The 24,206-nt window shown below is 41.1% G+C and overlaps 1 protein-coding gene across 12 annotated transcripts in view; it reads left to right on the forward strand.

Annotated features, from left to right (window-relative positions):
• The window catches only part of da (transcription factor daughterless), a 197,070-nt gene extending 177,571 nt beyond the window's left edge, over nucleotides 1-19,499 (forward strand). For 7 of the 12 annotated variants that reach the window (XM_076201923.1, XM_076201915.1, XM_076201920.1 and 4 more), the window contains 3 exons: nucleotides 1,784-1,929; nucleotides 10,484-10,611; nucleotides 16,288-19,499. In XM_076201923.1, the coding sequence (XP_076058038.1) occupies nucleotides 1,784-1,929; nucleotides 10,484-10,611; nucleotides 16,288-16,332 (319 nt within the window). In that variant the 3' untranslated portion in view covers nucleotides 16,333-19,499. Of the gene's footprint in view, nucleotides 1-1,332; nucleotides 1,479-1,783; nucleotides 1,930-10,483; nucleotides 10,612-16,287 lie in introns of those variants that run through there. The other 5 variants (XM_076201916.1, XM_076201914.1, XM_076201921.1 and 2 more) reach the window with 2 other exon arrangements.
• Nucleotides 19,500-24,206: the final 4,707 nt, after the last annotated feature.

Here is a 24,206-nt window from a genome sequence, read left to right on the forward strand (position 1 = left end):
CATAGTACATATGGTCATTGGAGATATTAGTTTTGGCCTCCTGTTGCTGCCAGTAGCTACTTCCATAACAGTTGTGGTTAGCAGAGGTCCTCAGACCCTCCCAAAGAAATCTGGGAAGGTTGGAGTGTTGTCTGTGTATAGTAGGTCTGCATCTGTTACTTATAGTAATGGCTTCTCCATTGTATAGGGTACATTTATGGCTAGGAGGTTGGGATTAGGTTCTGCACCCTTTTTTGATAGGATCTGAGTGAGGCAGACTGTAAAGGTATTGCCTATTCCACAACAGGTCAGCTTAAGTCATTGAGAAGTATATGGTCAGTCACTATTGCAATATTTTGTAAAACTTGTGATCAAAGCATTGGCACTCAGGTACTTGCATGGTTTCCTTATCTGTTATAGTCATATCCCACTCCAGGTACACTGCCAAAAGGGGCATAAATTCTAGTTGTTGAATGCATATTTGATAGCCACAAAGGCAGTTCATGAGTTTAAAACCATATCAATATTGAAATTATTTCCATCATTAACAGATGATGTGATGGGGATCAAATTCTATGCTTTGAGAGAACAAAGGAAATGATTCTTATATTTTTTCATTTCTAGATCAGACTGCTACCCACACAAGCTGTAGGAATAGTATAGGTTTCCCCTTCCATGGGGAGAATGCTGACATTGGTCTCATATGAACTCTTATCTGGGAGGGTAATAGCTGTTAATCATGAGTCCAGCATGTGGCCAAAGACCATGGTGAATCAGTCACACACACACAAAATCTTTATACACTGTACACCAGTGATTGTGTATGGATAATGTAGAATTACAGGAAAATTGTTTGTAGATCTCACACATTTTTATTCTTCTAAGCATGAACTAGGTAAAATTTAGCAATTTTTCTTTAAATATCAGTTCTCATAGTAATGTATCATTTTTACTCTCCTGTGAATTGTTTCCCCTTCATATCGGGTGTTACATCATTTTGATATCTGATTTTTATATGTATGCATAAATATTAATGACAATTTTTCACTTGCAGATTTTTTCTAGCTTAAATAGAAATGTAAAAAGTACTCAGCCGAATCTTACTTTTCTGAGTGTGTAGAAACCGTAAATGTGCTCATTTATTGTAACCACCAGGGAAAGATTGGCATTAGACCGATACGAAGGGGGAATTCACAGACTTGCCATGTGTACTTTTTGACAGTTGCACCTTATCCTTGCTATCCACCACCACCTGCTTTGTAGACTTACCATAAAGTGCTCGCTCACTCTTGTCACTTGGTATGCCAAGGAATGGTTGTCAATAATGATGACATTTACGGTTTTGCCTTTCAGAGTACGAGTTCGTGATATAAATGAAGCATTTAAGGAATTAGGTCGTATGTGTATGATCCATTGTAAGGCAGAAAAGGCGCAGACCAAGCTAAACATTTTACACATGGCCGTGGAGGTCATCACATCCTTGGAGCAGCAGGTTAGAGGTAAGCCTCTCCCCCATCCCAACACTCCCCCCCCCAACCCCCCATCCATCATGGGCCCTCTCGGCCCCTCACCCTTGTAACTGCTGCACCTGCCACCTACCACCAACACATCTACAGCGGAGGAGTCTGACCATCTATTTGTGGTAAATTCACAAAGCAGCAGTAGCAGCGGTTGCAGCAGTACTGACACCAAGCATGCTTGGTGGGCAGTGGTGGTAGAGTGGCAGGGTGGCAGGTAGGGCCAGGTAGGGTCACTGCCCAACTAATCACACTAACACACCACCACCCATTCTCTCGCCCGCCAGGATCCGAATCCGAGACATAAACGACGCTCTGAAGGAACTTGGGCGCATGTGTATGACACATCTGAAATCTGACAAGCCCCAAACTAAGCTGGGCATTCTCAACATGGCAGTAGATGTTATTATGTCCCTCGAACAACAAGTCAGAGGTACCCGTCTTACTAATTGAGTTAACTCTTGGTGTCAGATGTCGTGGCCTTCAATATTGGTTTCGTTTCCCCCCCTTTAATTTCATTTTTGCAATGATTTGTTTTTCCTCTTTATATTATTTCTTTTATGTTATTGCTGGGAGTGGGAGCCACTGGAAGGTGTTTTGTTTCACACTTGGCCAGGTGGATGTGTACTCTTTTTGGGTTAGCTTTTGGTTATTTGTTAATTATTATTATATATTGTATGTATCTATTTATTTATTTTTATTTTATTTTATTTTTCACTTTATTTTCTTTCTATCTCTTCTTTTGAATTTAAATTTTGGCTTTGGTTTGTTTTGGTTCAAGGTTTTTTTACTTTTATCATATACTACATGCATTTTTTTTTCTTCTTCTTTCTTTAGCATTCAAATATTGATTTTCACAAATCTCTTTGTCTTTGGTTGCTCCTTGGCATCAGTTTTTTCATTCTCAAGTGTTTATAATGGTTGAGGTAATTTGTTAGTTTGTACTTTATTCCTTTAGTTTTGCCTTGAAATTTATGTTATTTGAAAAAAAAAAAATATTTCTTAAGATCTGAACTTGTGCATGAAGTCTGAAAGTGTACCCATGCTCTCTATTGACCAATCTGGTCACAAAGGTGAGCAAAGCTCCTTGATCGAATGGGTATAGTAATGAGTAGAGTAATATCAGGAACTGCTGCAATCTTTTGCTCTATTAGAATATTTCTCTTGTTTGTTTGCTCCTATGAAATGTAAATTGCACACATTTACCATGTACAGTGTATGTTTGTACATTGGTTATTGTGCATATAGTGCTGTATGGAACAGACTTGGACTGTAAGGCTGAAAGGAATAGACTTTTGAAATGGAGTGCATGAGAAAAAGGTGGTGTTTCAAAAAATAGATACTGAGATATGTGGAGATTAGGCAGAAAATGGTGAAAAATGAACTTCCAAATGGAGGTGATGGTGTTCAAGTTTTAACATCTTCCATATGATGTTGCCAACGTAGGCATCTTAGTTATATTTATTTTGTAGTTGTAGCTGAAAGACCCCCCATATTCTGTGAACTGGGTTGTAATTGCATTTTCTGTAGTTATTAATATATTCAGAATGAAAGAAAATGAATAATAAAGCTCAGACTTTGTTTTATAATGCGAGTAATGTGATGCATCACCAAATCATTGTACATGAGGCATCTGATGCTGTGCACAAGAATTTGACGTGTATTGAATAGGTTAAATATTGCCAACAGGGAGAAGATTCTCTTACATTGATCTTGTAGTACCATCACATAATGAGTTCGGGTGGCAGGGTACAAATTCTCTTTGTTCTAATTTTGCAAGATCACCACACACAGGTATATCTCATTTATCTCTTGTATCATACTATGTGGTGAAGAAATTCAATGTTTGTAAGTGAAGTTGGATGTGAGTTGGAGAATAGATTTAAGTTGATGTTGATGGAGTTTAGGAGGATGCAAGGAGAATGCTGAAAGTATATGTGGACAAAAGTTAGAGTGATTGATGTCTGGAACAAACGAAACTGGGAAACAGTAAGTGCCAAATCTATACAAGATTTTAAGAATAAACTGGATGTGGAGAGATATGAAAATGGGTAACTACAAGCATAGCTCTCATCCTGTAAAATACAACTAGGTAGATGTACAAGGAGTAATGGTTGTGGTGGGTTTCAGGTGAGATTAAAGGGTGAAGTGCTGGAGGATGTGGAGAGTGTTAAGTATTTAGAGGTCTCATGTGGCAGTGAATGTAATGGGGGTGGAGGTCAATCTATCTACCAAGAGCATCTTCCCCCTTATAAGGGAGGTAGCCACTCCCACCCATTCCTCTTTCACCACCCCTTCCACCCCTCCCATTTTAGCTCATAGATGATGGGTCATCACTGTATCCTACCCACTGTCCTGGATCAAAAGCAATGCAGCAAGATACATTATATCTTCATTGGTAAAAACTCTCCTCGTGCAGAAAAATATAAGATGGGAAGAAATCCCTCCAGGCTGCATTAAAACAACTTTCAAAAGTAAGAAAACTCTACCCACAAATCCCCTGCCCCTCCCTTCCATACATAACAGTATCATCTATACACAGCCACTCTCCACTCATACTTATATCCAGTCTTTTCCCTTTCTTGCTCAACAGACGTTCCCCTCTTGCTCAGCACCCCTTTCACCCCCATCCATCTTCTCCTCAGTCATCCCCTCAAGTTCACTCCTTCTACCTCTGCTGTTCACACCTCTTTTACTACTCTTCACTCATTCTTTCCATGTGTCCAAAACAACCCAATACTCGCATCAAATGTATCTGTCATCTCCTTTTCCTCTCCCACTCTCCTCATCTGATTTCTCATTCTATACAATGACACATTCAAATTCTGCCTTTCTTAAATTCCAAGTCTTTGCCCCATACAAAGCTGTCTGCACAATCACCCCTTCATACAATCTCCTCCATGCATCCATTCCCAGGTGCCTATTTCTCATGACAATTTTTAATCCAAGGCATTTACTTGCTTCTCTCAATTTACAATTTACTTCTACCTCTGCTTCTGTCTTTTCTGCCACATGTGACCCCAAATACCTAAAGTTATCCACTTCCTCCAGCCTCTCTCTTTAAAGACTTCCAACTTGTTGCCATCCTCTCTCCTTGTACATCTCGTCACCTTGGTTTTATCCATATTTACCTTCAACTGTTTCTGATCACATACCTTCCCAAACTCTGTCACAAATTCCCTTAATCCCTGCTCTGATTCTACCACAAGTACAGTGTTGTCAGCAAACAACAACTGGCTCACCCCCCTTTTTTCTCAATTTTCTTTAACTATCCAGTTCCCTACCCAACCTTTGCATTTATCTCCTGCACCACCCCATCCATGTACACATTCAGGAGCCTTGGTGACATGACACATCCCTGATGCAGTCCCACCCCCTCAAATTACTTGCTCTCTCCATTTCCAGTTCTGACACAGGATTTGCTACAGTTGTAAAAACTTGAGTCCTTATCAGCATCCCCCCAATCCCATGTATCTGCAAAACCCCCCCACAGTGCTTTCCTGTCTAGCCTGTCATAAGCCTCCAAATCCATAAAGGCTCCCCCCAAAAATCCTTACCTTTTACTAAAGCTTTCTCATATATCTGTCTTCCCACAAAAATCGGATCCCTATGACCCCAACCTTTTCTAAACCCACCCTGTTCCTCTTCAATTACTCCCTCTGTTCCTCTCCTAATTCTCTGTTAAAACCCTCTCATAAGCCTTCCCAACTACACTCTACAAACTGAAACTCGCTACACTCAAATTTGTCCCATTTTACCTTGTAAAGCAGAACTCTAGAGGCAGTCTTCCAGCACTACCCTCCCTTAGACACACATTAACCAACCTCACTAGCCAGTCCACTATCACTGTACTCCCCTTCTTCAGACATTCTGCATGACACCCATCTAATCCAGATGAAGTAGGAATAAAGGAAGCAAGTAAATGTCTGGGAATGAAAAGTGTATTGAAAAATAGCAATGTGGGAATGAATGCAAAGAGAATATTGTGTGGTTAATTGTGCCCTTGGTATTGTATGGGGGAAAGACTTGAAATTTGAAAAAGCCAGAAGGAAAGGTGTTTGAGAAGTATGGTAGGTGTCACAAGGCTGGATAGTGAGAAATGTGAAGAAGAGAATAGAGGAGGGTGAGAGAGCTTTTGGATAGGATAGATAAAAGAGGGCTGATTTTGTTTGGGAACATGAAAAGATGTGTGTGGAAAACAGAAATGGAGTGAATTTTATAGAAAGACTGAAAATAAGGTGAATGGATGTGGCAAGGGGAACATTGGATGAAGGAATATTCTGTCAATGAAGAAAAACTGCAAAAAGTAGTGAATGGAGGGTAGTTGTAAATGTTTGAAGAAATGGCCTGGTCTTAAGGAATGTTCATCTTGCATACTCCATCTACTCCTTGCTCTCTCCCCACTTTTTCCTCTCCTTCTGCTTCTGTCTCTCTCCCTCTGTGTGTGTGTCTCACTTCTCCCTTTCTCTCCTGTATGTGTGTGTGTGTGTGTGTATGTATCATGGATAGGGGAGGAAGGGTCATATAATGAAGTGGTGAGGAGTAAGTCAACTTTGTTGGACCCTGCCGTGACAATATATATATATATATATATATATATATTACACATAATGTATATACAATAACCAAGTATAGGTACCAGTACCAGTATGAATGTTCTACCTGATGCCCATCTTCAAAACCTGTGAACATCTTAATCTCTGTCTAGAGGCACAGCCTTCAGGGCATGACACAAGGAGGAAAAGTGTTTTAATGAATTAGAGCATGGATTAGTGACAGAAAACAGTGGGTCACCGTGATGCTGCACGTGAGAATTTGACTTGTACTGAAGTGGTTAATAGTGTAAAATCCAAATGGGGGTAGTGTTACTAGTGGAGTTCCCTAGGGCTCAGTTTTGGGTCCTGTAGTTCATTATGTATAGAAATGCCTTGGACACAATGGCATTAATAGTGATGTTAGTCAATTTGTGGATGCCACTAAAATAGGATGTCATTAGGTTGGGGGAAGATGCTGGGAGGATCTATAAATTGTATGGTTGGTGAAATAGTAAATGGACTTCAATATCTTAAAGTGCAGTGTGTTAAACATAGGATTACATAACCCAACTAGTAGGTATAGCTTAGCTAATGCCATATTAAAGAAAACAGAATATGAAAAAGACTTGGGAGTGTTAGTGAGTCTGTATCTTTGATCCAGGAAACAGTGCTTTAGTGCCATGAATAGGGCTAACAGGGCAATAGGCTTTAATGCTCGGACAGTTAAAATGAAAGTGTAGCAGTAATCATTAAATGCTTATCTTGCAATAATTATACATTCCTTCACTGCTAAATTTTATTTTGGTTGTTGTCATATAGAATGTACATTAATTCACTAGAATTGGTACAGAGAATGACCAAAACAACACAAGGACTTAGAAATTTACCATACAAGGAAAGTTTAGGCACCTTAGCTTGCACTTTGGAGTGCAGGGTGATCTAATAGAGGTGTTCAAGTGGGCCAAGGGATTTAACAAAGGTGATTCAGGCAGTGTCATTATATTAAGACAGCAAGGTGTATTTAGACAAATTTAGGTTTGAAGAAAATAGGCAAGAACTGGTTTACCAATAGAATGGTTAATGAATGTAGCAGACCTTGTAACCATGTAGCGTGTGTTGAAATAATTGGTCATTTTAAGAGGAGATCATATGATAGTAATGAAAGGTGGTAAGGGACATTGAAATGCCTAGTGTGGCCTTATGGTCTCTTGCACTCCTTCATTCTTATGTTCTTATGTCTGGACCATGCCCAAAGTTTCTGTTGAAGTTGATAGACATGCCTGGTCAAAAGACTTTAGATGAAGGTGAGAATGTAGATGGGTAATGATGATAGGCAGCAGGGTTGTCTGTTTTGCAGAACTACCACTTGTAGGTTAGGTACCTGTTGTGCTAATTCTCTCTCTCTAGGTTTTTGGAAAGCTACACTAGGATCATAACTATATCGGATTTTCAGAATGTTCACACCCTGTAAATTGTATGTGCATGTGTGTTAATGCATGTGCAAATTTACTTGCATGTGCAGGGTTTTGGTGTGGTTACCTGGTTGTAAGGCACAAATTAAGATGATTATGTTCTTTACTTCTCTGTGTGTATGTGTGTAGGGGGGACCAGGAGAAAAACTAAGGGCGACAGTGATATCTTGTGTGTTTTATGGCTTGTATGGATTGCTTGTACAGGTGGTACTGTATTGAACAGACTTGGAATATAAGGGAGATAGAAATGAAGTTCGATTGTGTTTGAGTAATACATTCGTGTTACAGGAATAATGAGAAATGCAGAGAATGGTGAGTGGAAAGAGCTGTTAGATATGATAGATGAAAGAGTGCCAAAGTGGTGTGGCCATAGGTAAAGAGTGAGTGAGTGAAGAATAGTATGGAGTGTTTGGAAGTTATAATTGGGTGGAGTGGCTGCAAGGAAGAATGAGATTAAATTGAACAAAGAATTAAGAGTGCAGAAGATAGTGAATGGATGAAAGGATGACATGACTTAAGTGATATTTTGATCTACTTTATATATAAATATAAATAGATGCAGAGGCGAGTTTCCTTGTGATGAATTGGGGGTAAGCCAACTCTGGTTGTCAGGCCCTGTTGTGGAAGTGGTACATCTTGCTGTATCGTCCTTGACCAGTCGTGGGCCAGAGGACACCACATGAGGTTTTAGAGGCCCATTCTATACCATTAGCCCTGTGGGTCTACATCTCCAGATGGAAGTGAAGGTGTTAACTGGTTTTGAAGAATGGCAACAGAAAGATCATTCTGTTCAGCCTCCATTTTGATTGGCCATGATTTGCAGGTACCCATTGTTGGTCTGTGACAGTTATTGTTGCTTCAACTTCCACTGACTGGAGACCTTCCGCCATGGGACTGTTTCCATGTCACTATCTGATAGTGGTAGGAGTGGTGGAGCAGTCGATGGTTGTGAGCTCTTCTGAAATAGAAAGGTGGAGGGAGTAAATAAAAATGAGAGATCTTGGGCCCAGCCTCTTTGGATTGCGCATCCAGATTGAGGCGAGGGTTTTGAAGATGGGTGGGAAGATGATTTATCTTGTACCTCCATTTTGGTGGGCCACCACAAATAGGTATCAATTATTGAACTCATGATCCCTTTGTTTCTATGCTTGTGTGTGTACTGTATATAAACAGTAACATTTCATAAGTTAGCCTTCTCCAATTCTGATATTGTTTCATGGCTGCATCACTTAGAAGATGTTGATATTTGGAAGTAAGTTTCTCAAGTCCATCATACTGCAAGACTGTTGGCATATCCTCTTTGGGGGGATGGGTGTGGACAATACAGCCTCTGTATCTTTGATAGCTTAATCTGGATATGGATGGTGTGAAGTGCATGTGAAATGACCAGCAATGGAATGGCTATGGTGCACTGGTGACATAGTCAGAAGAGTGCTGGTCTCACATTTGCTTAGTTGTGCTCGTCTTCAATTCCTAGCAGTGGCTGTTATCTGCCCCAACAGTCCCAAGTGTATAGGGTAAAGATGATGGTTTCAGCCATAGGTGATGGTTTCAGCCACTATGTCCTTCAGACATAGTGTCCTCACTACCACCAAAATGCAGTACTGTACTGTACTTTGACCTTAATTACAGAAAAGGATAGGGAAGCTCTGAAGTACAACTTAAATAATTTAGTACCTATATGGTGCATACATATCAAAGGGCCTTCTTGCACTCTATCTCTCCCTCCTTATGTCTAAACTTTCAGTATTCTTTGATCTTCCCATAGACAGTGTAGGCCCCCTAGTTCTCAGCCTCATTTCAATATTTCTCACTGTATCCATAGTTGTAACACCCACCATACTTCCCAAACACCTCATTTCAAACACATTCAGGTACATCCTTTACATCTTTTATATTCAAGACTGTTCCAGTATTCTCTTTGCATTCATCCCAAGATATCCATTTCTGAACAATTTTCAAACTTTTATCCATCTCATCGCTCTGTCCCACATTTATTCTCAAATTTATCTTCACACCAATTACTTCAGTCTCTTCTTGGAAGAGTGAACATGTCCAAAATATTCATAGATGACTTTTAAGTTTGGACCCTTCCTTCTCTTAATGTGTGTGAGTGGTTACTAGAGGTGGCAGTACTGTAATCGGTAAGCATGCCAGCCTGAAGAGTGGGAGGTCCTGTGTTCAATTCGTGGGTGGTGCCAGCTTTTTGGTGATGCTCTCTATCATACATGCCACAGTGGGTAGAATTCCTGCAGGAGTGCACATTCCCGGACTGGGAGAGGCCCAGGGAAGGGAGATGTGTGAGTGGTCACTAGAGGTGATTGTGATGTTATTGGTAAGCACACCTGCCTGGACAGTGGGATGTCCTGGGTTCAATTTCTGGGCATTGCCAGGTTTTCAGTAATGCTCCCTATCACAATATGGCTGTTGAATGTAAGTCATCCCCTTTATTTTATGTGCTTGCACTGTTGGGGGCAGGTAACTTAGAGAAGGTGTGAATGCTCTCCAGTAAGCCTATTCTTTATGCAAGTCTCCCTTCCATCCATGGATGCAAACTTGTAATGTTTTATGTATATACAATGTATGTATGTATACATTAACTAAAGGATGTTTTGGTTCTGAGGTGTTTGTTAGATTCACATTGGACATTTTGTGTACATGAGTATATGCAAGTATGAGAGCAAGAACTGTATGTATAAAGACCTTTTTGCAAGTGGATTGTGGTATGTATAAAGATGTATCTCATAATTTCAATTAGATGATGTGTTCAGTACTTTTATTTAGTAATGCATCCTGTTGTAGTCAGACTATAGTGAATTGTCAGATTACTGTGGAATTTACAGTAGATATTGTGGAATGAATTGTACGGTTATTTTTCCCTAAACAACAGTTTCTGTCTTTAGTAAATATTTCATAGTTCTTAATATAAGGTTTTTAATTAAAATTTATACAAACATTAACAAGTTCTCTATCTTTACAGAACGGAATTTAAATCCAAAGGCAGCATGTTTGAAACGACGTGAAGAAGAAAAATCAGACGGACCTAAATTGCCGCCACATCATCTTCCCCACCCCTCCTCTGTCCCACCTCCGTTCCCAAATTTGCCCGTAAGTTCATAATAATCTTGACTTCATGCTTTTCCTCATGAATGGAGTTACAGCCCCACCCAACCATGTAAGTTAACCCACCCTCAGGAATAGTGGACCCTAATATCTAGAGGAACTGTACCTAGCAAAATTTTCTATCACAAATCCCTGACTCCACATCAACCAAACATAACATAGTGAATAATAATGATAATAAAGATGCATACATACATACAATACACCAAGGTCATTTTCCCCCATACAAGGGAGGTAGCCAATGTCAAAAGGTATAATTCCACTCCCACCCATTTAGTCCCCACACAAACCACTCCCATTCATCACCCTTCCCTCCCTCCCTCTTTTCTTGGCTCCTCCTGAATGACTGGTCATCCCTACATCTCATCCATCACCCTGGGTCAGAAGCAATGCAGCAAGACACAGCACATCTACAGCATGGCTGCTTCATTTAACTGGCAACCTCCCTCTTTCCCCTCATGCAGAAAAAAAAAAGATGGGGAGAAATCCCTTTGGGTTGTGTCAAAATATCATTCACACATACTCCCAAACCCCCCCTCCCATCCCACACTCACTCCCTTCCATGCATCACATCATCATCTAAACACAACCAATCTCCACTCACCCCTATCTTTTGTCTTCTACCTTCCTCAACAGACATCCTCTTCTTTCCCAATGTCCCTTTTACCCCATCCATCGATCTCATCCTTGGTCACCCATCATGTTCACTCCTTCCACCTCTGCCTTCCATACTTCTTTACTAATCTTTCCTCACTCGTTCTTTCCATGTATCCAAACCATCCCAATACTTTTTCATCAACCCTATCATCCAACTTCTTTTTCACACCTGCTCTCCTCTTCACCTCATTTCTCACTCTATTCAGCTTAGTAACCCCTACCATACTTCTCAGAAGTGGAGGGAATGAACTTCAGTGACAGCTGAGGATGAGATGGATAGGGTGATGGGGGTGTTGAGCAAGAGGGGAATATCTGTAGAGCAAGGAAAGGAGAAGGCAGGAGATAGGGATGAGTGGAGTGTGGGTATAGATGATACTGTGATGTAAGGAAGGGAGGGGCAGTGATGGGGGAGGTTAGAGAGTGCTTATGTGTGAATGATATTTTGACACAGCTGGGAGGGATTTCTCCACGTCCTCTCTTTTTCTGCATAAGGGGATGGAGAGGGGGTTCACTACTTAAGTGAAGTGGCCTTGCTGTGGATGTACTGTGTCCTGCTACATTGCCTCTGACCCAGAGCAATGGGCAGGATACAGGGATGACTTGTCATCCACGAAGAGCCGAGATGGGAGGGGTGGAAAGGGTGGTGGATGGGAGTGGAATGGGTGGGAGTAGGTATGTGCCTTGACTTGGCTACTTCCCTTATAAGAAAAAACCCTTGGTATATAACTAGACCATATTCTTCACTATTTACTAACACATGTTACTTCAAGTACCTTCTCCAGCCACTCTTCTCATTCAAACTGCCACCATCTCATGGTTTTGGAGAAGGCATGTGATGGGTTAAGAGAGACATTTGGGAGTATGTTAAAGATGAGAAATGGAGATAAATCTGAAGGTGATCTAAAGATTTTACACAAGTAGTGGGGTATGTGTGAGGGTTAGCAATGGTTTGAAGTGAATGTAAGCTGTGCCTAGTTTGTGTAATGTCATTGTGTAAATGAATGAGGTGGTATAGAGGGTTAATTTGGAAATGGAAGGGTGGACCCCTTTATGGATCAGGTGAAAGCTATGGGACCTCAGAATGAAATATAGAGCAGGGTACAGGTTCCTAAAAACCTAAAAAGTCATGAATTTTATGTTTTTCCATCAAAAAATATATATATATATATATAAGGGGGCTTTGGGGAAGAGGGGAATGTCTGTTGAGGAAGGATGGGAGAGGACAGAAGACAGGTGAATGGAGAATGGTTGTATATGGATGATGTGATGCATGAGGTGGAATGGGTGGGGGAATGGGGGGTGGGGTAGTGTGTGTGAGCAAAATTTGACGCAGCCTGAAGGGATTTCTCCCCGTCTTCTCCTTTTATGCATGGGGGGACGTGCGACACTACCTCTGACCCAGGTGTAGGGATGACCCGTCATCCAGGAGGTGCTAAGACAAGAGGGAGGGTGGAGGGGAGTGGAGTGTATTTAGGGATGGGATGGGTGGGAATGATTTTATGCCTTTTTCTTTTTGGCTACCTCCCTTGAAAGGGGGAAAAGGCCTTGGTATATGTATTATTATTATTATTATTTTTTTTCTCAATTGGCAATAAAAACAATTCCCTCATCAACTGTGGTGGTTCCAACAATGGACAATGTGTTGTTCGATAGGTCCCCTGCCCTTAAATGACATTTTCTGGTCATTTGTGCAAGTGCTGGGCTATGTAGATTACCCAGGAATTTCTCGATATAGGTCCTGGAAAATTGCAAGAATGGGGCATTAAAATTCCTTTAAAAGTCATTAAAAAATTAACCTGACAAAGAGTAGTAACCTTGTAGAAGTACATAACCACATAGGTGTAAGCAGAAATAATAATACAGGTAGTTGCCTTGAGTTTTATTCTATATACCAAAGGGCCTCTTCCTCCATATAAGGGATAGCTTAGCCAAGGCATGCACCCACCCCTCACACAGCCCACACCCATTTTTCCCTTTTATTTTAGCTCCTCATGACTCTTGACAATCCTCAGGCCCTCTCATAGATCTCTTGGAAGAAATGTTGGTGTGTGTGTTTTTGGTATGGGATTGTTTTTATGTCACCTTAAAGTGATAAAAAGGAGAAAAGTTACCAGTTGTCAGCATTCAATGTTTTAAAAGATGTAAGAAGTACATTTGAAGTTGTTGAAGATCTTGGCTCCAGTGCAGAGACTGTGTCATCCCCCAGGGCTGTACCTGCTAATGGAGGGAGGGAGGGGGTTGACAAGTTTTTGAAAATGGGTAGATTTTCTGTCCATCTTGTATAACCATCACATCAAGGCACTAGTTATTAGTTCCTGTAAAAGTAGAAAGGGGATAAGATACATCAAAAGGTCTTTTTCCCCTTTGTAAGGTGATGACCAAACAGTAACCCAGCATAGCAACTACAAGATAGTGGCTAAGAACACCTAGGCTTATAGACAATGTAGAATAATGGCTTAGAAATTATAGACTGGAAATCTTTACCAGAAATAATTCGTAACATTGCTCACTCCAGACAGCCATAAAAAATTAGTAGGTAAAATTTCCAATAAGTCAACAAAAATGTAAATTTGATCAAATTAGTCACAAGTATGGGTTTTGGACAACAGAAGGAAACTTTAATCAGTCTACAAACAATACTTACATATCACACTGAACTAGGGTTCCACATCATGGTTACCAACTATCAAGAAAATGCACCTAATAAACTGTGTAGAGTATAACATTGAAAATAATGACAAGATGCATTATTTTCTTCAACCTTATAAGGGAGGTACATATACATACATATACCAAGGGCTCTTTCCCCCTTGCCACTCCCACCCATTTCATTGCCACCCATTCCACTCCCATCCACCACCCCTCCCTCCCTCTCATCTTAGCTCCTCATGGATGATGGGTTGTCCCTGTATCTCGCCCATTGCCCTAGGTCAGAAGCAATGCAGCAAGGCTGCTTCATTTAATTGCCGACCGCCTTCTCCCTTCATGCAGAAACATTTAAGGTGGGAGGTAGCCGAGTGAAAGGCATGCACCCACTTCCACCCATTCCACTCCTATACACCACCTGTGTTTCCAACCCATCTTAGCTTCTTGTGGATCAAGGGTCAAATCAACCCCAATTTAACATTGCAAATAGATACCAAAATCCTCACCATAGAATATCACATGAAAATGATAGGTACACAAGAGCTCTTTATCCTACTTGCCCATCTCATTAGAAGTACAACCTACTGGAGTGGGTAAGGGAGGAAGCTACAAGAGTAGCATACTACTGAAACATCCACTGCATTCACCTGTACCACAAAATAAATCTTTACAAAAACATCACACTTGATCACAAATGTGAAGGCAGTAGAAAATGACAGTGAGGCATGCAAGAGAAAGAAGAGAGGGTTGCAGCAGAAAATAGTTCATGAAAGGAAGAATGTGAATAAAAGAAGGGAAATTTTTGAGTATGTGTGTGTGTGCTTACTCTCAGCCACCCACCTATAAGGATAAAGGTCCTTTGGTATGTGCTTGTATGCATGCTTACTCATAAAGGGATGGCCAAGTCAAAGCATAAACCTACACCCACCCCCACATCTATCTCACACCCATCCAGAAGCCTATTTGTTGCCCCAACCGTCAAGTGACATTACACAAGTACAACCAGAGAAACACATGAAAACTATACCAGCAGCATGCTACCCAAACATCAAGAACTTGTTACCAGCACCACACATCACATCTATACAAAAACAGTTTCTGAATTAGAAGGATGGGAGAAGACAGAAGATAGGAGTGAATGGAGAATGGTTGTGTATGGATGATGCTGTGATGCATGAAAGGGAGTGGGTGAGGGATGGGGGGTGAGGGAGTATGTCTGAAAAATAAATTGATGCAGCCCTTTCTCCATTTCTGGATGAGGGGACAGAGAGGGGGGAGGTCACTGATTAAATGAAGCAGCCTTGCTGTGGATGTGCTGTGTCTTGTGACACTGCTTCTAACCCAGGGCAGTGGGTGAGATGCAGGGATGACCCATCATCCAGGAGGAGTTGCTCATTTTTTCCTCAGTCTATCAATACAACTTTGTTGTTTGTAAGCAACAATCACACTAGCATGATATTCAGGTCACCATCGACCACTAAAACAATACCAGCAATAAACCTAACCACAGAGAACCTTGGGTGCAATCATGACACAGAAGATACCAAACTGATCATATTGCACTGCCCCACCCTAGCCAATGATAGTGTTTATTGAGTGATTTACGGGTTAGTCTGGTTGTTGTTGGTTACCCAGGAGCCATGGGTCTCTTGCAAGACAGGGGCAAGGGATTGATTGACCTTCATACCTCTTGGTCATCCCTGTTCCCCCTGCACCAAACTAATTGGGTCAGAGGCAATACAATAAGACTGCACTTCATAGCAGGGCCTAATTTTAACTGAAGCTCCCCCATTGCATCCTTATATAGCAACCCTTCATTCAGTCACCCAAGAAATAATATATGGAGTAGATTAAAACATCTTTGTCTGCATCATTTATATCCACTTCATTTAATCTAATATTTTGCACTGTCTCCTGTGCTTGACATTCATGCATCCAGTGCCCCCTTGACTCCATCTATCAACCCTATTTATGGTTTTCCTCTTGAGTTCCCTCTCTCCAATTCTACTTTCTACATTCTTTGAAATTTTTTCTTCTCTTATTCTTTACTTATACCCGAACCATCTCTGCATTCTTTGATCAACACTATCTGTTGGTTGTTTCCACTACAACCCTCCACCACACCTTCACATTTCTCACTTTGTACATCTAACACATTATGCTCTTTTCTGCATCCTTCAAATACCAAGCCCATGGTCTATCCAGTGCCATGGGCACAATCATAATACATCCTACCCATGCATGGATTGGCCTCTGTATATAATAGAAGAGAATCATTAGCAGTTGACAGGCTGTGTATGCATTTAATATGAAATGCTTGACTTGAGTACTTGAGAACTAAGTTTATTTATATTTCAGGGTGATCCACATCTAGGAGGCCATGGAGGACCAGGCCCACAGTAATGCCAGGGGCTCAAGCAGCTTAGGAGAAAATGACCATCAGGGAGTGTGGAGGCCATACACTAGTATAGTGGGGGTTGTGGAGTGGTGGAATGGGACAGTGGAGTAGGATGATGCAACAAGTGCCACCACTGCTCAACTGGACTCCTATGTGGATGTCATTGCCCCTTCCCATAACTCGGGATGTGGTGTGTGTGACTTAGGGCAATTACTCAATTTTAATATGTAATCCACAAATGAAAGGACTCCCATGACACCTAAGTGACAAGCAAGCAACTCTTTGTGCCCCCATCCCCCAACGGCCTCCACGTGCTCCCGGTGCAGCTTAATCAAGTCGGCTCTTCCAGTACATATCGTGCAGCCCAGCATATCAGAGGCAGCCAGGCTCGGTCACTCCCACGCAAACGTCACAACACTGCACCGTCGGAACACTCCAGTGTACAGCTTAATATATTGGCAAGTGAAGTGATGTTGAGAAAATGCAATGAGTATGTGAAAGTGATGGTGAAAGAGAGTGGAACTTTGAGCAGTGAGTGACTTTGCCTCAAGCGTGAGTTACTGTGTTGAAGTAGTAACTTGGTGCCTGGCCAGAACGGGACGAGTGCAAACAAGCCTGACATGACATACATGAGTGTACCGTATCCCATTGGTCCTCGTTGCAACCCGACACTTGAAATCCCAACCAGGAAACCTTGGGTTGACTGTTGTATACATAAATCAGTACTATACACTATGTACAGAATGACTCGTTATTTTATTAAACAAACATTTGTAGGTTAGCAGATCCAATGAGAACATCCAGTATGATGTGAGAAGAAGCACAATTTTTTAAGCTGTTGGAATTTGTCGAGGTTTGATAGGAGAGCAGGGACAGCAGTTACGGTAGCTTCATAGTGTTGACTGATTCCTCTAAGTGCATAATTTTAGTGTAGTTAGTAGTGCTTTTGTTTCTTGTGTTCATCTGCCATGTTTCTATTTTATTTTTGTTATTTTGTACTCAGTATTTAGAGTCCTGACACCCCTTTGTCCTTTTCGAGTCATGGAGGAGATGGGAGAGGCAACACGAGTTGATGAAATGCCTCTGAAATAATGTCAAGTGCAAAACCAAATCCAAACATAGAGATTAACCTCAGCTTGCTAAGCAGGGACCCGACAAATCAGGAAATGTCAAACAGCATCATTGCCTTCCGTTTGTAGCACGGAATCGGTGTTGAGTGACAGGTTGCTTTTTTTTTTTTTTTTTTTTTTTCCCACTTTTAATTTTTTTTTTTTCCACTTTTTTTTTCTCTCTCTCCCTTAGCATTCATCCATTGGTTGAATGCATTATAATGACTATTCAAATGACAATGTTGCAGCTTTTAAAGTTATGACCTAAATGTTGATATTTTGAAGAAAAAATCTAATAGCAAAATGGTGCGGATTTTATGTAAAATGATTATCAAAACAAAAACATTCCAATTGAAGTGTTAATATTACTGTGTAATGGCAATATGGGTCTTCGCTGACAATTAATCACAATTTCTTGGAGTAGCGCACTCAGACATTGACCTGCATCTTTGGCTCCCACGAGAGTAGGGGGGATGATACAGCAAGGGAAAATTATCCCAAATGCTTATCCATCAGGCCCTCCACTTGCTTGAGGCATTGGGCACATGGGAAGGAAGAAATTTGGTTCAGGGTAGATAGAGAGGTGAAACAGGTGTACGAGTAGGGGTAGTGAAAGGGAGATAGTTTGTAGCTGTAGTCTGGAGTAGTTAAGTGTAGGTTTGGTGGAAGTATGGAAGTGGTCATTTGTAAGAGGATTTTGTACAAAGATGAGTTTGAAGATTTGTATTTTGTTGGTGTTCAAGAAATCTTAAGATTCTGCACAAAAGTAGGTTGTAAATCAGGGAAATGTGATGCAGTTTTCTTAAGTGACGATGTGAATTGTGGTGTGAAGATGAGAGGCAACTGTGATGAGTGGTGGTATTGTAGATGGGCATAAGTGAGGTGTGAATATTGAGTTGGAAGATAGTAGGAGAAGCAAATGTTTATGGCGGTGTAGTGTATGTAAAAATAAATATAGTTGAGGATATAGTTTGGTAGTTCATCCATAGCTCTCCTGAACCAAGTGCCCTTCTTGCCCAAAACCAGCTTTGGCCTGACGTCAGCAATTGTGTCTGTGTGGAGAGGAAAAGTGAACCCAAAAAAGATCTCAGCCCTCCACTTGTGATAGAAATCTTCATTATTGCAATTATGGTTATGTGTTGATTATCACGAGTTCTTTTCCTAGATTTACTAGCACATGACTAAATTTTGAGTTATCCTACATTCTCTTGCTATTTCATATTATAGAACTTGCCATTCTCTTTATTTTCAAAGACAATGGATAGGATGACGAGGAGCAACCACCACATTTGTGTTGACAAAGACACTAAATGCTACAGAATGTTTAGGCCAGCGTACTGCAAGAGCCGCCCGTGGGTATCAGGTCCAGTTAGGCCACACCACTTTCAGCAGTTGGGTCAAGTGTCACCTTATACTCAAATATAAGCATCTGGGGCAAAGTTGACCTTTTAATCTAAATTAATATTTGGATTTAGGGTCACCTGACCAAGTTGATATTTGGATCAAGGTTGACCCTTTATCCCGAAAAATAGAGTTGGGTAAAGGGTCACTTATACTCAAAAGAAATTGTTGTGTGAAGATGGACCCTCACTCTACAGTTTGGAAATCCATTTGAGGTCAACTTTGTACTCAGTTGTGGCGTGTCCTCACCTTTGCAACAACTCCTCGCACAGTCCTGCTCCGCCTTAGTGCAATGCAATGCTCAGACTCACTTTCACTAAGATTTTATGACCAGTGGGAGGCTTTGAAATACTCGAGTGTTGAGTGTCGGGGGACTTTGACTGCTGCTGAGGTAAGGCCAGGCCCAGCAAGGAAGGGTAGGGAACCAGGGCACCAATACCACTTTTAAATTATTTTCACATAGTTGTTGAAGCATTGATAAATAGTGGGAAATTGATTGTGCCTGAATGAGGGAGGAGGGCTTGCTGTATAGTCAACAGGCAACTGGCATGGTGTGTGTACAAATTTGAAGATGTGCAGGGGCGCTGTACAGCCAATCCACGAGGGGACTCACCTTACCTGGAGTTCATCTGTAGAATAATAAATGTGCCATTTTGCAACTACACTTTGACTTTTACTTTTATTATTTTATTTTTATTCCTCACCTGAGACAAGAAAATTGTATGTGAAGCCATTGTAATGACATCAACTTAAAAAGATGTCACATATATAAGAATTGGTATATAGTATTTGGGTGGAAGTGAGATTGGTGAAGGGTGTGTGCATGCTTTGGCTAGCCACCCCCTTACAAGAAAGCACCTTTTGTTGTATGTATATTTGTATGCATGTATATGTGTGTATATATTATACAAAATAGAATGATAGAATCATATGAGAGGTACAAAGAAAAAGAGAAGTAAAGCATAAGATAAAGGAGGCAAAGAGAAGAGCAGATGTGAAATGGGGTAAGAGTATGACAAAATTTTGAAAGTAACAAGATGTTTTGGAAGGAAATTAACAGAGGAAGGGGGGGCAAATCAAGTAGAGAAGAAAAGGTAAAAGGTGCTGATGGAGAGATCATAATGGAAGACACGGCATTAAGAGGAAGATGGGCAGCTTATTTTAGGGAGTTGCTAAATGTGAAAGAAATAGAAAGGGTAAGGTAGTTGCAGTGGGGAGCACTAAGAAAATGACAGTGATGAATGAGAAAATGGAGGAGAAATAAGGAAAGATGAGGTGAAAGTTATTGAATTTATGAGAGCAGGTAAGGCACCTGGGATAGATGGGGGTCATGCAGTGTCTATAAAAAAAAAAAAAAAAAAAAAGTAGAGAGATGGTGGACTGGCTGGTGAGGTTATTTAATGTTTGTCTTGAAGAGGGTAGAGTGCCAGAGGACTGGAAGAGTGCCTATATAGTTCCACTTTACAAGGTGTGAGTGTAGTAGTTTAAGAGGGATCAATGGGACCTTTCGCAGTGAGCAAATTGATACCAGACACCGCCAGATTTTGTAATTCTTGCCGGAAAATAAATACTCTTTTTTTGGGCAAGTTTGATAAGCTTACAGAGGTGTATCGTTGTACATTATAGTGTCTGAAATTTAAGTCAATTAATTTCATGATTGCAAACGGCATATAGCATTGTTTGAGCCTTTATAATCCCAGATGATATTCTTAAAACAGCCTATAATTGTATCAAGCCAAGCAATTTGTCATTTTCTACTGACTTCAATGGACGTATTACTGATATATACTTTCATTTGAATGCACCAAGCAATAGGCAAATCCATGTAATGTATAAAAAATATAATTTTGCATCGAAGACTTAATTTTTTCAGTACGATAAACTTTGTCTCTTATTTTTTCTTGAATCTGACGTGCACTTTGCCATGGCACACGTAATATTAGTCATATTTGTTTGAAAATAGCTCCCAGCAGATCTAAGAGGCTATTCTTTACAAAAATGTCATTAACTTCGTACGTCCGCCACCACTGTTGTTATTTTTTTATCTCCCTGATTATCTTCATATACAGGATGTGACAGTGATATCCATTATTTTTCAACACTCAGGTAAAATACACAAACCGAAATCAACATCCTCTTATTTTTACTGCTCGTAGTTACTTCAGTAAAAATAATTACCTATTTTTAGTTTTACCTTGTAATTAAATTAACAAAGCCTTATCACACACCAGTAAGTAAAAATTATAACATTAAGAGTCGTGTTTTTAATTTTAAATACATTTATGCAGTAATTTATGGCGTATCTTTTTTAAGTATCGGTTTCCAAATTAGCTAAGTCACCCCTTTGCCTCCTGAAATCCGAGACAATTGAAAATTCTAGCGGTAATAGGAATCTACGAGCCTGACTGCGATAGGTCCCATTGTCAAGTGTTGTTGGGAGGGTTTTGATTGAGAGGAATAGAGGGTGAGGAACAGTGGGTTTAAGACAGGTAGGGGTGGGGTTGTGTCAGATTTTTGTGGAAAGGCAGATATGTGAGAAAGCTATAGGAAAAGGTAAGGATGATTTTTGAGCCTTTATGGATTTGGAGAAGTCTTACAATATGGTAGACAGGAATGCATTGGGAGTTATTGCAGATATATGGGATAGGAGGAAACTTGTTAAGAGCAATCAAGAATTTTTATGAGAGTAGAGCCTGTGTTAGAATTAGAAATGGAGAGAGCGGGTGGTTTGAGGTAAAGGTGGGACTTTGCCAGGGATATGTTATATCATGGCTATTCAATTTATACATGGATGGGGTGGTGCAAGAGGTAAACGTAAGGGTAATGGGCCAGGGATTGGAAATGGTTAAAGAAAAGTGAGAGATAAGCCAGTTGTTGTTTGCTGATGACAAAGCTTGTAGCAGGATCAGAGGGATTAAGGAAGATAGTGATGGAGTTTGGGAACATGTACAAAAGAAGGAAGTTGAAGGTAAATGTGGATTAAAGATGATGAGTACAAGGAAAGAGGATGGCAGCAAATTGAAAGTATTAATGGAGAGTGACTGGAGGAAGTGGATAGCTTTAGATACTTGGGTGCGAATATGGCGGGAAAGGGAGGAGTGAAGGTGGAGGTAGAATGTAGATTGAGAGAAGCAAGTAAATGCCTTGGAGGATTAAAAAGTGTAACGAAAAATAGACATTTGGGAATGGGTGCTAATAGGAAATTATATGAAGGAGTGATTGTACCAACAGCACTATATGGGGCAGAAATATGGAACATAGGAACAGTTTAAATGTGTTTGAGATGAAATGCCTGAAGTATGGTAGGGGTTACTAGGCTGGATAGAGTGAGAAAGGAGGAGGAGAGTGGGTGTGAAAAGTGTGTTGGGAGATGAGGTTGATGAAAGAGTATTGGGATAGTTTGGACACATGGTAAGAATAAGTGAATAAAGATTAAATGTGGACCAAGAATGAGATGGATGTATGGGGTAATGGGAAAGTCTGTTGAAGGAAGGGAGAGGACAAGATAGGGATGAGTGGAGGATAGTTGTATATGGATGATGCTGTGATGCATGGCAGGGAGTTGGGGGGGTGAGGGAGTATGTGTGAATGATATTTCAACACAGCTTGAAGGGATTTCTCCCCATTTCTTTTTCTGTATGAGGGGGGTTGCCAGTTAAATGAAGTGGCCTTGGTGTGGATGTGCTGTCTTACTACATTGCTTCTAACCCAGGGCAGTGGGGGAGATGGAGGAATGAAATATTATCCAGGAGGAGTCAAGAAAAGAAGGAGGGAGGGGTGGTGAATGAGAGTGGAGTATGCAGGGATGAAATGGGTGGGAGTGGATTTATGCCTTTGTCTTTGGCAACCTCCCTTGTAAGGAGGAAAAAGCTGTTGGTATATGTATGTATATACACACATGCATTGATGATTGGGCTGATGAAAGAGTATTGGGATCATTTGGATGCATAGAAATGAAGAAAGATTAGTAAGAGTTGTGGATGGAGTGAACTTAAGGGGATGACCAAGGATGATATAGATGGGTGAAAGGGGCTTTGAGTAAGAGGAATGTCTGTTGAGCAAGGAAGGGAGAAGGCAGGAGATATGGGTGAGTGGATAATGGTTGTGTATAGATGATATTGTGATGCAGGGGATAAAGGGGGGGGGGTTAAGGAGTGGTTATGTGTGTATGATATTTTGACACAGACTGAAGGGATTTCTCCCTGTCTTCTCTTTTTCTGCAAGAGGGGATGAAGAGTGGGGGTGGCTGATTAAATGAAACAGCCTTGCTGTGGATGTACTGTGCCTTGCTACATTGCTTCTGACCCAGGGCAGTGAGTAGGATACAGGGATGAACCTGTCATGCATAAGGAGCCAAAATGGAGGGAGGAAAGGGGTGGGAGTGAAATAGGCGAGAGTGTGTATGTGCATTTTGACTTGGCTACTTCCCTGTTAAAGGGGAAAAAGCCCTTGGTATATAGATATACATGCACACAGATCATACATATACCAAGGGATTTCCCCCCCCTTACAAGGGAGGTAGCCAAAGTCAAAAGGTATAAATCCACTCCAACCCTTTTCATTCCCACATATTTTACTTCCATTCACCACCCCTCCCTCCCTCCCTCCCTCTTGGCTCCTAGATGATGTGTCATCCCTGTATCTCGTGCACTGCCCTGGATCAGAAGCAGTGCAGCAAGACATGCAGAAAAAGAGATGGGGAGAAATCCCTTCAGGCTGCATCAAAATATTCACACATACTCCCTAACCCCCAACTTCCCACACCCACTCCCATGCATCACAGCATCAACCATACACAACCATTCTCCACTCACCTCAACTGTCGTCTCAACAGACATCCCCCTCTTTCCCACTCCCCCTTTTACCCCATCCATCCATCTCATCCTTGGTCATCCCTTCATGTTTACTCCATCACCTGCCTTCCACACTTCTTTTATCAATCTTTTCTCACTCATTCATTCCATGTGTCCAAACCATCCCAATACTCTTTCTTCAACCTTCTCTCTCAACCCCTTTTACACCCTCTTTCTCCTCACCTCATTTCTCACTATCCAGCCTAGTATCCCCTACCAGACTTCTGAGACATTTCATGTGAAACTATATATATATATATATACATACATATACCAAGGCTTTTTCCCCCTTACAAGGGAGGTAGCCAAAAAGGAAAAGGCATAAAATCATTCCCACCCATTCCATCCCTAAATACACTCCACACCCCTCCACCCTCCCTCTTCCCTCTTATCATAGCACCTACTGGATGACGGGTCATCCCTGCACCTTGTCCACTGCCCTGGATCAGAAGCAGTGTCGCAAGACACAGGACAGCCACAGCAAGGCCGCTTCATTAAATTGGCGACCCCCCCCTC

Source organism: Oratosquilla oratoria, chromosome 18 (assembly GCF_046742065.1).
Source record: "Oratosquilla oratoria isolate Oo_2021 chromosome 18, ASM4674206v1, whole genome shotgun sequence".
Classification (NCBI taxonomy): Eukaryota; Metazoa; Arthropoda; class Malacostraca; order Stomatopoda; family Squillidae; genus Oratosquilla; species Oratosquilla oratoria.